The sequence below is a fragment of the Peromyscus californicus genome, unplaced genomic scaffold (genome assembly GCF_007827085.1).
Source record: "Peromyscus californicus insignis strain IS unplaced genomic scaffold, ASM782708v3 Scaffold_4__1_contigs__length_199733344, whole genome shotgun sequence".
Taxonomy (NCBI): Eukaryota; Metazoa; Chordata; class Mammalia; order Rodentia; family Cricetidae; genus Peromyscus; species Peromyscus californicus.
The window spans coordinates 135,952,219-135,966,619 of record NW_026294562.1 but is presented as its reverse complement, the minus strand read 5'-3'; the positions used below and the strand labels follow the sequence as shown (position 1 = coordinate 135,966,619).

The 14,401-nt window shown below is 45.5% G+C and overlaps 1 protein-coding gene and 1 non-coding gene across 2 annotated transcripts; one reads left to right on the top strand and one right to left on the bottom strand.

Annotated features, from left to right (window-relative positions):
- Positions 1 to 1,651: 1,651 nt before the first annotated feature.
- Snrpa1 (small nuclear ribonucleoprotein polypeptide A') lies at positions 1,652 to 13,847 on the top strand. The gene is made up of 9 exons (XM_052760529.1): positions 1,652 to 1,800; positions 3,656 to 3,803; positions 6,124 to 6,202; positions 9,706 to 9,752; positions 9,961 to 10,063; positions 10,639 to 10,718; positions 11,110 to 11,185; positions 11,746 to 11,839; positions 13,592 to 13,847. The coding sequence occupies exons 1-9, from the start codon at positions 1,719 to 1,721 to the stop codon at positions 13,648 to 13,650; spliced, it is 768 nt and encodes a 255-aa protein (XP_052616489.1). The 5' UTR covers positions 1,652 to 1,718; the 3' UTR covers positions 13,651 to 13,847.
- LOC128095780 (U6 spliceosomal RNA) lies at positions 8,337 to 8,439 on the bottom strand. Its single transcript, XR_008213384.1, has one exon. It is a non-coding gene; the product is annotated as a U6 spliceosomal RNA (small nuclear RNA).
- Positions 13,848 to 14,401: the final 554 nt, after the last annotated feature.

Here is a 14,401-nt window from a genome sequence, read left to right as displayed (position 1 = left end):
ATTGACAATCGGAATAACTGAGCCAATTAGGAGTATCTAAGTCCCTTTATTAGCATCTCTTGGTGCTGGACAAGCTGGTGTTGCCTTAGCCATTTCAGTAGTGCCTGTGTGTAACCACAGCACTTGGGAGACTGAGTTGGGAGGATCGCAGTGACTTACAGGTCAGCCTGAGCTACAGTGTGAAACCCTGTCTTAGAATAACCAAAATCCGGGCTGGGGATGTGGCTCAGTTAGGAGAGTACTTGCCTCAGCATGCACAAACAACTCAAGAGTCCATCCGCACCACTACATAAACTCAATCCAATAATCCTAGCACTTGGAGGTGAAGGCAGGAGAGTGAGACGCTCCCATGACTCAGCTGATAAGAGTGTATACAGCTCTTTCAGAGGACCTGAGTTCATTTCCAGCAACCACCTGTAACTCCAACTTCAGAGAATCTGGTGCCTCTGAACTCTGTGGGTATCTGCATCCATGTGCACAAAACCACACAGATACCCGGGTAATTTTTTAAATGATTTAAAGAATGCATTTCTGCTCTTGCAGAGGTGTGGAGTTCAGCTTGTAGTACACATGTCCACAGGATCACAACGGCTAGCTCCAGGGAATCTCAGGCCGAATACCTCCCCTGGCACCCACACAGGTGGCATATACACAAATTAATAAGCTATGATCAAAAATGAGCACATTGATTTGTGAAATTGGGCTTCCGGTTGTCTTTGGGGACAGGGGCCAAGGCTCTGCAGGTGTGTTGTGTTCACTCTGTTGGCATTCATCAAATGTCAGGCTTCTGATGTGTGTACTAGCCTGCTCTTCATATGAATTTTGCTGCTGTTGTTTGTTTTTTTCAAGACCGGGTTTCTCTGTGTAGCCCTGGTTGTCCTGGAACTTGCTCTGTAGACCAGGGTGGCCTGGTCTACAATCTCAGAGATCCAGCCTCCCAACTGCTGGGATTAAAGGCGTTCCCCGTCATGCCAGGCCTACAATATGAATATCATTTAAGATTTATTTTATTTTTATGTATATATGTGTGTCTTTGTGATAGCGGGTGTCCGAGGAGGCTAGAAATGGGTGACGAATCCCCTGAAGTTGTAGTTACAAGCAGTTGTGAGGCGCCCAACTGGGTACTGGGAATGTGAACTCAAGTCCTTTGCAAAAGCAGTAAATGCTCTTAACCTCTAAGCCATCTCACCAGTTAGACCCTCCATACGAATACTTAAATGTCTAGAGGCCGCAAGCCCACCCTGAGGCTTTAAGGTGACAGACAGTACTAGGTAGGATGTGGCCCATCTTAAGGCAGTCCAGCTGACTGGCCCAGCCTTGTCTCTGCTGGAAGCCCAAGCCCTTGGGGACCTGAATCCCTGGAGCCTTCACGGAGTCTCCAGCCCCTGTTGGATGAAGAAGACGACAATCCCAAATACCCCTCCCTCGAGGTGCACTGAAATAAGAAAGAGTGCCTCTAGCATGCTCTTATCTTTTGGCCACAAATGTCTGGAATCTGGGCTCTCCACACCCGAGGAACGCTCCAGCCCAGAACCTAGAAGCCAAGACGACGATCGCGCAACGCTCGGCGGCGCCTTCTATTGCTTTAGCCTGATGGCCGAGGCGCGCGCGGCTTCGATTGTTGATGCCTGGCCGAGCGGCGCGGTGCACTCTGGGACACGGCACTGGCGGGAGGCGCGGGCCGGTGGCCGAGGTGAGGGGACTCGGGCGGCGGCAGGATGGTGAAGCTGACGGCGGAGCTGATCGAGCAGGCGGCGCAGTACACCAATGCTGTGCGGGACCGCGAGCTGGACCTTCGCGGTGAGTTAGGCGGAGCGCGGGCTGTGTCCGGGCTCGGCGCGCGCCCGGGAGAAACCGGCCCGCCGCGTGCGCTGAGGCCGGAGCCTGGCCCGGGCCTGCCGCCCCGGTCTCGGGTACCTCGGATCGACGGTCCCGCGGGGCTCTTTGGAGCCATCTGTTTCCCGCTCCTGCTAGCGGACACGGCTCCTCGATTCCTTCCCGGGTCCCTACTCGTTTGGCTTTGCCCGGCATGTTCAGCAGCCTGAACTGTTTCGAGGGCCAGGAAAATAGGCAAATGGTTAATGCGGGATGGAGACCGGCTGGTTTTTAACAAATGAGTTAATATGACACGTGAGGATAGATTAGATATAAGTCAAAGTTGTCTTAGTTATACAGTAATTCCCGTTTGATGTTCATTTGTTTTTGAGACAGAGCTGACTTCAAACCGCTATATAGTTAAGGGTTTACGACCCTCTTGCCTTCACTTCCGGGTGCTGGGTTTAATGTGTGCCCCATGTTTATACGGTGCTGCTGCGGATGAGCCCAGGATTTTGTGCGTTCTGAGTAAGCACTCGCCCCACAGAACCAGATCCGCAGCCCCTGATAGTTCACTTTTATGAAGGTGTTTTCAAGATTGAATTGTTTGGCCAAGGCTTAATCATCATTTCCATGTGAGGGGTGGTGGACACTCGCATCTGTTGAGTAGAGCTTAGTTTAAAAAAATAGCGTTCGCAGGCCGGGCGACGGTGGCGCACGCCTTTAATCCCAGCATTCGGGAGGCAGAGTCAGGCGGATCTCTGTGAGTTCCAGGCCAGCCTGGTCTACAGAGCGAGAGCCAGGACAGGCACCAAAATTACACAGAGAAACCCTGTCTCCAAAAACAAAAACAAAAAACAACAAAAAACAGCATTAGCTGGGCGGTGGTAGCCTTTAATCCCAGCACTTGGAAGGCAGAGGCAGGCAGATCTCTTGAGTTTAAGGCCAGCCTAGTCTCCTGTCCTGTATAAAACAAGACAAACAGCAACAACAAATAACCCCACATAGCATTGAAATTGCAATTATCAACAACTTTTCTGGAGATGGTTTTGAAAGGGGTTAAGATTATATACCTGACCTGAGGCAACCACAGCCTCAGGAGACTATGCTCTGCCATTTGCTAAAATCCCTAGCTGACCTACAGGAAGTCCTGGTGCTGTTATTAGTTGAAATTAACTTTCTTAGACAAAGGTCCAGTTCAGGAGCATCTGGACCCGTTTACTGTCCTGGCTCATTTTTGGTCTCTGCTGCATCTCTGAAGACCATGCAGTCTTGAGAATGCTTATTTTGGTACCATATTTTATTGCACTCCTTCACAGCTGAGTTGTGTATTAAATTTCTTTTCTTCCTTTGGTACCTACCTGGATGATTTTGACAATCAAGGGGATGCTCCCAGTGTGATTTGTAGCTGTCTGTACCCATTTTCAGCTCTGAATTGGAGCTGGTGGAGAGGAGGGTGAGTCAGGATACCATGAGGATATACTTACTGATGAGTTATTCAAAAGGTTGAGAACGCTTGTCACCAGTGTCCAAGTGAGGCTTGGGCGTTAACAGCAAGCATGTTAATTTGTCATGGAGCCTAATAACTCTAAGGACTTGGAACAGTGTGACATATAAGCAGTGGACACCAATATTAGTAAGTGTGCTCATCTGTTCTTGTTCTTGCCTTCAACCTCTTCAAGTTTAGTGCCCGACCACACGCTTCGTGGCACCCTGCCAGTTGAATACTACTAGAATGAATACTTGGAGTCTAATTACCATCAAGTACTCCTGCTGTTTTCAGGACCTTTCATTTATATTAATACTTGTTGTATGTGGTTTTTTTTTTCCCCCTCTACAGGATATAAAATTCCTGTCATTGAAAATCTAGGTGCTACTTTAGACCAGTTTGATGCTATTGATTTTTCTGACAATGAGATCAGGAAACTGGATGGTTTTCCTTTATTGAGAAGACTGAAAACATTATTAGTGAACAACAACAGAATTTGGTGAGTGTCTGCTAGTGAGAATACTTTCTTCCCTGAAGTAGATGTTACAATGTACCCTGAAGACACCTGTATTTTTTTATTTTAATTTTTATTTTATGTATATTAGTGTTTTGCCTGTAGGTGTGTCTGTACCACATACCTGCTTGGTGCTTCAGAGGCCAGATGATGGTGTCAGTTCCCCTGGAGCTGGAGTTACAGTTGTGAGCTACCTCGTGGGTGCTAGGACTAGAAGCTGGGTCCTCTAAGAGGGTATCAGTTCCCCTGGAGCTGGAGTTACAGACAGTTGTGAGCTACCACATGGGTGCTAGCACTGGAAGCTGGGTCCTCTGAGAGGGTGTCAGTTCCCCTGGAGCTGGAGTTACAGACAGTTGTGAGCTACCTCATGGGTGCTAGGACTAGCATCTGGGTCCTCTGGAAGAGCAGCCAGCTCTCTTCAGTTGCTGAGCCAGCTCTCCAGCCTCTCCTTATCTATCCGGTCTTAAGGGAGAAGTGATTGGAGCACTTTTCCTAAGAAATTGGGAGATTAACGTGGGCATTGGTCTGACCATACTTGCCACTCTTCACAGATCTTTAATATTTGTAGTTGATACTAAACTTTGAGTTTAAATTTAAAACATGTTGCTATATGTACATTTCATATTCTACTTTTATAAAATAAAAATTACTTTTCACCGAGAGCCTATACTTCACACATCCTGCTGGGTTTTTTTGGTTTTTTTTTGTTTGTTTGTTTTTGTTTTTTGTAGTTGGCTTCTAGAATATGATTCTGTGAAATTAAGATCCTGTTGGAAGCCAGGTGGTGGTGGCGCACACCTTTGATCCCAGCACTCTGTGGGAGGCAGAGGCAGGCGGATCTCTGAGTTAGCCTGGGCTACAGAGTGAGTTCCAGGACAGGCTCCAAAGCCACACAGAGAAATCCTGTCTCGAAAAACCAAAAAAAAAAAAAAAAAAAAAAGATCCTGTTGGTGTTTGTTTTTGCTGTTTTGGGGGCCTTCCACCCAGCTCCCAAATAAATCATACATGGAGGCTTATTTTTAATTAGAAATGCATGGCCTTAGCTTGACTTATTTCTTGCCTGCTTTTCTTGACTTAACCCATCTGTCTTTTGTGTCTGGGCTTTTCCCATTCTCTTACTTCTGTAAATCTTAATTCTCCGTGGCTTGTTGTGTAGCTCGGTGGCTGACCCCTAGTGTCCTCTTCCTTCTCTGGCTACTTATCCCTACTCCCAGGTTTCTCCTTCTATATATTCTCTCTGCCTGCCAGCCCCAACTATCCTTTCCCCTGCCTTGCTATTGGTCGTTCAGTTCTTTATTAGACTATCCGGTATTTACACACAGTAACACAGCTTCACAGAGTTAAACAAAAGTAACACACCTTAAAATAATATTCCCCACCAAGATCCTATTTGTTTTGTTTATGTTTTTGACACAGGGTCTCACTATGTAGCCTTGGCTGTCCTGGAACCCACTATGGAAACTAGCCTGGCCTCGAACTCCGGATCTGCCTGCCTCTGCTTGCCAGGTGCTAGAGTTGAAGGTGTGCACCACCACCTGGCTGTTTATCAGCTTTATATAAAAATCATATTAGTATAGTTATTAAAGAAGATTTCTCATACCTGGTACTGATGTTTCTGTTAGGGTCTATAGCTCTTGTGGGAAGTATTGTCAGGGGACTTGGATTGCTGAAAGCAAAGCTTTTATTAAGAGTCCTGGGACTGGAGAAGTGGCTCTGGTTAAGAGTACTGACTGCTCCTTTTCCAGTTCAGAGGACCTATGTTTTTCTCCCAGACCAGCATGGCCGCTCACAGTTCTAGTTCCAGTTCCAGGGAATTCAAGGCCCTTTTCTGGCTTCCACAGGCACCAAGCACGTAATTGGTATGCAGACATAAGTGTAGGCAAAACACCTATACACATAAAAGTACTGAGTGGTGTTTTTAGGTAGAAGCCATTTTCATGATTAACATTTTCTTTGGGTGAATGTGTTACACCAGCTCTGTGAATGCAGAGTCATTGGTGTTTGAGTTTTCTGAACAAAAAGTTTTAAATTGGCTAATTTTTGTCTATTCTGGAATCTCACCTTTCTTTGGGCTGCACTAGAGCACTTGGCAGTGGAAAGAAGCCCAGGAGGCATGGGTTTCTGAGGTCATCCCATCCCTGTTACCGACTCTGTGCCTCAGACAAGGCCTCCTCTTTGCTGCCCTCCTTGAGACAGGATGTGGAGAGGGGTCTTCTGGCATTGAGGTGTTAGATACTTGCAAGGATGGAGGTAAATGTTAGCTTGTTTATCACTCTCACTGAGGATCTTTCCATTTTTATTTTAGCCGAATAGGTGAGGGACTTGACCAGGCTCTCCCCTGTCTGACAGAGCTCATCCTCACCAACAACAGTCTAGTGGAACTGGTAAGTCGGATGGAGAAAGCTATATTTAAGGGGAAAGGTAAGGGTACTTCTGCCTCAAAATATTATCTCTGAGTTTCTCTTTGAGTTTCTTCATAATTATTTTACTATTCCAAGCCTTTGGTTTTTTAATGTTAGTTTTTGTTTAATTTTGGTTTGGGTTGTTTTGGTTTGGTTTATGTGCTGGAAATTAGCAAGGCATTTGGATAATGTATATCCAAGATCTCTTTGTCCCTTCGGGTGTGCCTTTTGGTTTTTGACTATGTTGGGTGTCTGAGTAGGAAAGTTCCCATACAGTCTTATCATTAGTGCTTCTGATGTTCTGTCGAGACTTGCCTTTTCCTTCTATGTTGTGCAGGGTTGCAGTGTGGTACCATGCCTAGCACCACTCCCTCCCACCCCCTTTTTAACTCATCATGTCCTGTTTGTGCTGGCCATAGCTCTGGGGTATGGGGCCATTTACAGGAGAATGGTTGACCTACCAGGAGCCCCACCCTTCAAGAGTACTGACTCTTCCCTCTGCTAGTTGCTCCAGCTGTGGAAAGTTCCTAGGGTAGAGGTGGATGCTGTGAGCCCCGCCCCCCCCCCCCCCCCCTTCCATGCTGGAATGTTGACTGGCTTGGTCTTGTGCAGATGACCACAGCTGCTCTGAGTCCATGAGTGCAGTGGTCCTGCCATGTTCAGAAGACACTGTATTGCCTGGTCTTTCCCCACCTCTAGCTCTTTGGTCTTTCCACTTGCCTTTCCTCCTCAATAGTCTATGAGCCTTGTGGAGAAGAGGTGTGGTATAGGTGTCCCATTGTGGCTCAGCCCTGCAGAAACACATATTCTCTACACTTTGGGTGGTTGGGAGTTTCTTCATATACTACTATCCACTCCACAAAGAAACTTCTCTGATGAGGTCCAGGAGCTGCACTACTAATCTGTGGGGATAGAGATACATATTTAGAGGGCAGTTTGATGCTGTGTCCACTTATAATAATAATAATAATAATAATAATAATAATAATAATAATAATAATAATAATAGTAAGGTCAGCTCTAGGGCCTGTGAGCTGCCCAACTGTGGGTTCTTAGCCAGATTTACTGTGCCGGGCATGCATTTCCTCCTGTGGAAGTGGGTCTTAGACCAGATGAGAAGATGGTTGTTTATATCCTAACATTTGTGCCACCACTGCGCCCATGGGTATATCTTGCCATGTGGTCGTTACTGAGCTAACAGTATTCACAGCTGAGTATGACTGTTGATGACATTTTTCCTCAGCAGCCTGCATAGAACTCTGGTACTATGAAAACTAGCCAGCTGGGAAGAAGCTTCCTGGTCAGTAGTACCAACTCGATTTCTCATGTCCTGTGATGAAAGTGTTTGGTGTCTTCACCAGTAAGGTCTTACCATCCATCAAGTTTCTGGTAGGCAACCTAGATCAACTATTAGCCTGTATTGTATTTTGAGACAGTCTCTTAACTTTGTCACCTAGGCTAACTTGCGACTCCATATGTAGCCTAGGCTGGTCTTGAACTCACTACAGTCTTCCTGCCTTAGCCTCCCAAATGCGAGGATTATGGGCATGAACCACTACACCCATCTTTTTTTTTTTTTTTTTTTTTTTTTTGGTTTTTCGAGACAGGGTTTCTCTGTGTAGCTTTGCGCCTTTCCTGGGACTCACTTGGTAGCCCAGGCTGGCCTGGAACTCACAGAGATCCGCCTGGCTCTGCCTCCCGAGTGCTGGGATTAAAGGCGTGCGCCGCCGCCGCCGCCGCCGCCGCCGCCGCCGCCGCCGCCCGGCCACTACACCCATCTTTAAAGCCAGTGCTCTACCAGCATACAGCTGGGGTGTAGAAGGTCCCAGCAAGGGGTCTTTCTGGAGTCACTGCCTTGATAGATTATAGAATCAAAAATTGAGTCTAGAACCTTTCAGGTGTTCGTTGAGCCCTGGTCTGCAGGCCTGGCTATTCTTTTTCTTAAACCCATCAGCGTGCTGTCATTATGTTCTGTACTGTGCGTGTATAACAGACATTTTTATTTCTTCTGGAGTCTCTTCATGGTAGTAAGCCAGTTTTCAAGCTCTAGTGCTCCCTCTGGTGGCATGCAGATGGCTGCTTGCTTTCTGAGAACTATTCTTTATCATTGCTTTTTAAAATTGTGAACCGCTTCACAAAGGTACGTGTCATCCATTTACAAGGCCATACTGACCTTCTCTGTATCCTTCAGTTTTCATGTGTACTGCAGAAGTGAGTGCTCCTGCTTTCATCCATGCTATTTCCCGGTGTCCCTCTTGAGTTACTCAACTTAGGTCTCTCCCAGATTTTTCCTTAGTGTAGGACTTTGTCCTGGTAGAGACACAGTTTGGCCAGCCAGGACCATATAGCAAAACTTTGTCCCAAATGGGAGAAAAGACAACATGAGGATCCACATTGCTGTAGCCTCATCACCCCCTATCTGGATCTCCCTGTACTTACTGGAACATGCAGATCCTTAGGCAGCTGCTCTCAGACTGAACATCTGTTGGTTATTATGGAGTTGTGTGGTGTATTATACACCTTCTTGCCTTCCCTCTACTTCTTTCTGCACAAATGCTGTGCAAGTTCTGCAGCTGGTGTCCCTCTTATTCCCACTACATGGGTTCCAGGAAATACCTTGTCTAGTTGCTTGTAGCTTTGGATGGTGGGTTTTTAGTGTTGCTGTCTTTGTTCCATCATGGTTTCCAGGACAATTTGGGAAGACTTGAGAATACATAACCCTGGTTGGCCAGAACTCACTATGTAGAATAGGTGGCCTCAGACTCACTGAGTCTGTCTGGCTCTGCCTCCCAAGTGCTGGGATAAAGACATGTGCCCCCATGACTGGCATCCATAGTTTTTTGAACTATACTATTCACCTTGTCTTTGCAGAGATGGGGGCAGGGGTGGCCTAAGATAACTAACAGTGCCTTCTCTCAAAGATAATATGCTCCCCCAGGCCACTTGGGATATACTAACAAGAAAGGACATTTTGCACCAGGTGTGGTGGCATAGACCCATAATTCCAACACTTGGGAGGATCAGGATTGAAGATCATCCTAGGTGGCATAGCCAGTTCAAGGCCAGCCCAGGCTATAGGAGATTCTGTCTCAAACAACAAAAACCCCACATTAAACCAAGGTCTTGGCTTGAGGTTCCTGTGTAAATAGCTTGCTCCAAGTAAATCACCAATGTTGGCATTGGCTTCATTTTTGAATCATTGCTTAGGAGCCATTTTGAGATTGCTATAGGAAATTTTTTTTTCTTCTATTGAAATAGGTGCTATTGCTACAAAGACTTAAAGAAGCTAGAATATATTTATCAGCTTATTAGGTGGAAGATATTTAGGCAATTGTGTTGTATTAGTTTTGGACTAGGTGCCAGGGGAGTAAAAAAATAAGTAAAAGATCATGTGGATACTTGTTTCAAAGATACTTGTCATTTCAAAATACCAGAATAGTAGCGTGTCTATCAGTCTTGTTCTTACTCTGACCCTTATTTTACAGGGTGATCTGGATCCTTTGGCATCTCTCAAATCACTGACATATCTAAGGTATGGAAATGGCTTGTTGTGATAATAAAGTCCGTAAATAACGCCATCAGGCTGCACTGAACAGCTCTTCCTAGATGCTGTGTGTTTTTTTGTGACAGTAAAGTAGGAAGGATGTGTGCTTCCTCTTGACTGACAGTCATGACACTTTCAGATGACCCTCTCAGATGGAATGCTGTGAGTGTGACTGTCACTGTCCCTTTTTTTACAGCATCCTAAGAAATCCTGTAACAAATAAGAAGCATTACCGACTTTATGTCATCTATAAAGTTCCACAAGTCAGAGTACTGGACTTTCAGAAAGTGAAACTAAAAGTGAGTATCGCATACTGGCTGTGAGTCATTACAGAATTGGCCTTTTCTTTATACTTTCATGACTGATTTTTTTAAAGTTGCTTAATAAGTAAATGTTACCATTACTTTGAAATTTAATGTGTGGGAAAGAAAGCATTAAGTCAGGGTTGTTCGTTGTTCTTGTGGGGTTTTAGTTTTTGTTTTTATCTCATAGCAATTTTTGGTAGGGAGTTGTTGGTCATTCCAAGTTGGCCAAATGCTAGAACTTCCCAGTGGATTGTCTGCTTAGATGTGTTCCAACAAGGAGTGTAGTATAATCGGCTTTGAGCAGCTCTGCCTGTTAGAAGGGCTTTTCCTTTGTTGGAAGTGCTAATTCTCTGTAGTCCCTTGGGAGTCCCTCTGAAACTAGGAGGGGGATTGTTTGAGAGCTTGCCTGAGCAGGTCGGACCACTGTGTCTCCTAGTGGAAGTTGGCTTTGGGTGTTTTTACCAGCCCACAATACTTGAGGAGAATGCTCTTCGGTGTTTTCTAAGGAATGCATCTAAATGCATGTGGTATTCCTGTTTCCATTAACTCTGTGTGTGGTGTCGCTGTAGGAGCGTCAGGAAGCAGAGAAAATGTTCAAGGGCAAACGGGGTGCACAGCTTGCAAAGGATATTGCCAGGAGAAGCAAAACGTAAGACACGGATATCCAACTTAACTCCACTTCACCTTCAGAAACACTATCGTCTGGCAGTTTGCCGCCTACAAATTCAACCCAAATCTGTGCTTAGTGTGGTATTACATTTGAATGATGGTGTCTGGCCATTCGTGGTCTGTGCATCATGGGAAATTTCTACCAGGTTAGCAGAGCATATATTTTGGTTTACCATCTTAATGTGGTGTTAAACATCCTGTTTTCTCTATCAGAAGATGGCTCGGGTGGTGTTTCTGAAGGCGAGAGTTCCTGTATCAGTTTGTTAACAAAGATAAGATACTACACTGGTTGAATTACTTTCAAAAGCTTTTGAAAGTAAGAGAAGCAGTTTGCACTAGTCAGACTGTAATGGTTTGTTCTCCCTTCCAAGTTTTAATCCAGGTGCTGGTTTGCCAGCTGACAAGAAGAAAGGTGGACCATCTGCAGGGGATGTGGAAGCCATCAAGGTAAGGGTGTGGTGGGGGGGGGGGGGGTTGTCAGACTGGAGAGAGCTGAGATGGGACCAGGGTAGTGGTGTGGCCTAGTTCTGTCTCGTGGTTGTTAGGACGCTGGTATATTTCTGTTTCAGGAACAAACTACCTGAAGTTACTGTTTGACCAGACTTTGATCTGCATTAAATGCATGAACTAATGGAAGGCATCTGTGTGTCTCCTTCTCCTGGGATACACTGACTCCTGTGAGCACTTAGTAACCTTGGAGTGCAGTCTTAGAGTCCCTGCTTCCCAGGATTTGCTGGCTGACAACTCCTGTAACAGAACTCCAGATACTTAGCTTGAATTTTAGGGCATGTGAAATGATTGCTTCTTCTCCAGTATAAGAGCCTGAATCTCTTCCTAAATATTGAAAATTGATGGTGTGTTTTCTAGGTTGATGTTTAATGTGCCAGTGAAGTTCTTCACCCGACACAGAACTGTGCCGTTGATGTCCTATGGGGAAGTTGCTAGGACTTCTGTAGTGTCTTCTGGGTGGCTGTCATCATCCCTCTCCCTTTCCCTGTGTTTTCCAGAATGCCATCGCAAATGCATCGACGTTGGCAGAGGTTGAGAGGCTGAAGGGCTTGCTACAGTCTGGCCAGATACCTGGCAGAGAGCGCAGATCAGGTCAGAAACTCTTCTGTGTGGCCTTGCAAAACGTCCCATTGGGAATGATTACAGAGGAGTACCTGGCGGGCATGACAACACAGGCCTGGGATCCCCGTATTTGGGAGGTTGAGGCAAAAGGATCAGGAGTTGAAGGTCATTCTTAGCTACAAAACAAGTTTGAGACCAGCTTCAGCTACACGAAACCCTTTCTCCAAAAGAAAGGAAAGAAGTAGGGAGGCAGGGCAATAAAGTTAAGCCATTAGGATATTTGTGGGGTCTTTACAAGTTGTAGCAAAACATTCTATAACATGGAAAGAAAGTTCTAGAGGTGATTGTGAACTTCTAAGTTACATGCTTGATAATGGACATTTTGATCAACTGATACATTGCATATACAATAGTGATCCCATAAAGTCACAGCTTAAAAATCATTCTGCCTGTTTTTTGTTTTGTTGTGGGGTTTTTTTTGGAGGGGGGTGGGGTGGGTTCCCAAGACTTGGTTCCTCTGTGTAACAGTCCTGGCTGTCCTGGAACTCACTTTGTAGACCAGACTGACCTCAAACTCACAAAGATCCGCCTGCCTCTGCCTCCCAAGTGCTGGGACTAAAGGCGTGCGCCACCACCGCCCAGCCTGAAATTTTTACTGTATGTTGTCTATGTTTACACACATATAGATGCACAGATACTTAGCTTTGTTTTACAGTTGTCTACATTATTGAGAACAGTAACATGTTGTCTAGGTTCATAGTTTAGAAAAAAATAATTACCTTTACCAGATGATAGTTGAATAGCTTATCCCGTCTAGTTTGTGTAAGTATGCGCTCTATCATGTTTATCTTCACAAAACAACAAAATCTCCAGTGATAAAATTCCATGAAAACACAGATCCCTATGAAGGTATGGCTGTATGTGGTAATTTAGTGGTTAGCTGCATGGGCTATATATAGAGCCTGACCAGTACTGTCTTTGGGCAGGCTTCTTCATATTAGGCAAGTATTTTCATCTTTAAATTTAAGATAAGTACTATCATCAAAAGGTTTGGGGGAGGATTGTGATAATTGCACTTAGCACAAGGCAGGTTTTGGGTAGATGTTAACTAGTGTAATGTGTGAATGTCAAGTTTGTGTAAAATAGCATGTTGAGCACTCAAGATACATTATTCAAATCAACACATACTATAAATTTTGGTGTAAGTATCCCTGGGGATCACTACCACGACAGCTTTTCAAGGATCTTTATCTTTGAGCTGTTTTGTTTTTTAGTTTTGTGACCTGCTGAGTTTAGTCATGGTGCTTGCATGAGCGTGAGGCAGGGGTGTTTACCTGGAGCAAGGGCAGCTTACAGTGACAGCACTTCTAAAGAAAATGACATCCTACCTCAGCAGATATTGATTGCCAGTAGCTCCTGAGGGAGAGGGTAGAAGGTATTTTTAAGATGGGTGGCATTGTTATATGGCCATGGGCCCCTGGGGACATGCAAGGTAAATTATTTCTGTAACAACTCCAAGATGTTTGCTCTTCCCATTCAGTAGCATTTGCACTGGTGGGCCAAGAGCAGTGGTGGGTAAGACCTGCTGGTGCCGCAGCAAGGCGGCCGGCCACGTGATGTCACTTGCTGTGTTCTTCCTTGCATCTACTCCAGGAAAATTCATACCAGTTTCACCCTTTGCCCTTTTATGTGTGTGTATTCACTTTACTAATGTGTATGTGCCTGACGAGTGGACAGATAGTACAAAATTGACATGACTTCTGCCTTTGTTGGCTTTTTCAGGACCAAGTGATGATGGTGAAGAAGAGATGGAAGAAGACACAGTCACAAATGGGTCCTGAGCTCTGTAGCAGAGACTCTAGACAAGTCTTGCTTTTTGAGCATGGAGTAACAGCCTATGTTGTGTGAGCAACAGAGAATCTGTCAGCATTGCTGAATGCTCAGAACTACTGCTGATAATTTTTTAATATGAACCTTGGAATCTAAATGCCGGTTTTCTACAAATGGTAAAATAAAGGCCACTTTCTGTGCTGCCAAATTGTCTGTTCTTGTGTGTTTGCAGTGAGGTGTACGGACCTGTTCAAGTTGGAAGTTAGGGAGTATCTTAGTTAGGGTTTCTATTGCTGCGACAAAACACCATTGGCCAAAAAGCAAGTTGAGAACGGAAGGGTTTATTTGTCTTACACTTTCATATTGCTGTTCATCACTGAAGGAAGTCAGGACAGGAACTGGAACAGCAGGTTCCCGGAGGCAGGAGCTGATGCAGAGGCCATGGGGAGGAGCTGCTTACTGACGTGCTTCCCCTGGCTCAGCCTGCCTTCTTAGAGAACTCAGCCCAGGGATGGCACCACCCACCTTGGACTGGACCTTCCCCATTGACCACTAATTGAGAAAGTGCCTCACAGCTGGATCCCACAGAGACATTTCCTCAACAGAGGCTCTCCTGTCTGATGACTCCAGTGTGCAAACTACGGGTCCAGGGAGGGTGGTTTTTCTGAGTAAACATTGCTTCCGATTAAGAAGTGTTACAGGCCGGGCGGTGGTGGCGCACGCCTTTAATCCCAGCACTCAGGAGGCAGAGGCAGGCGGATC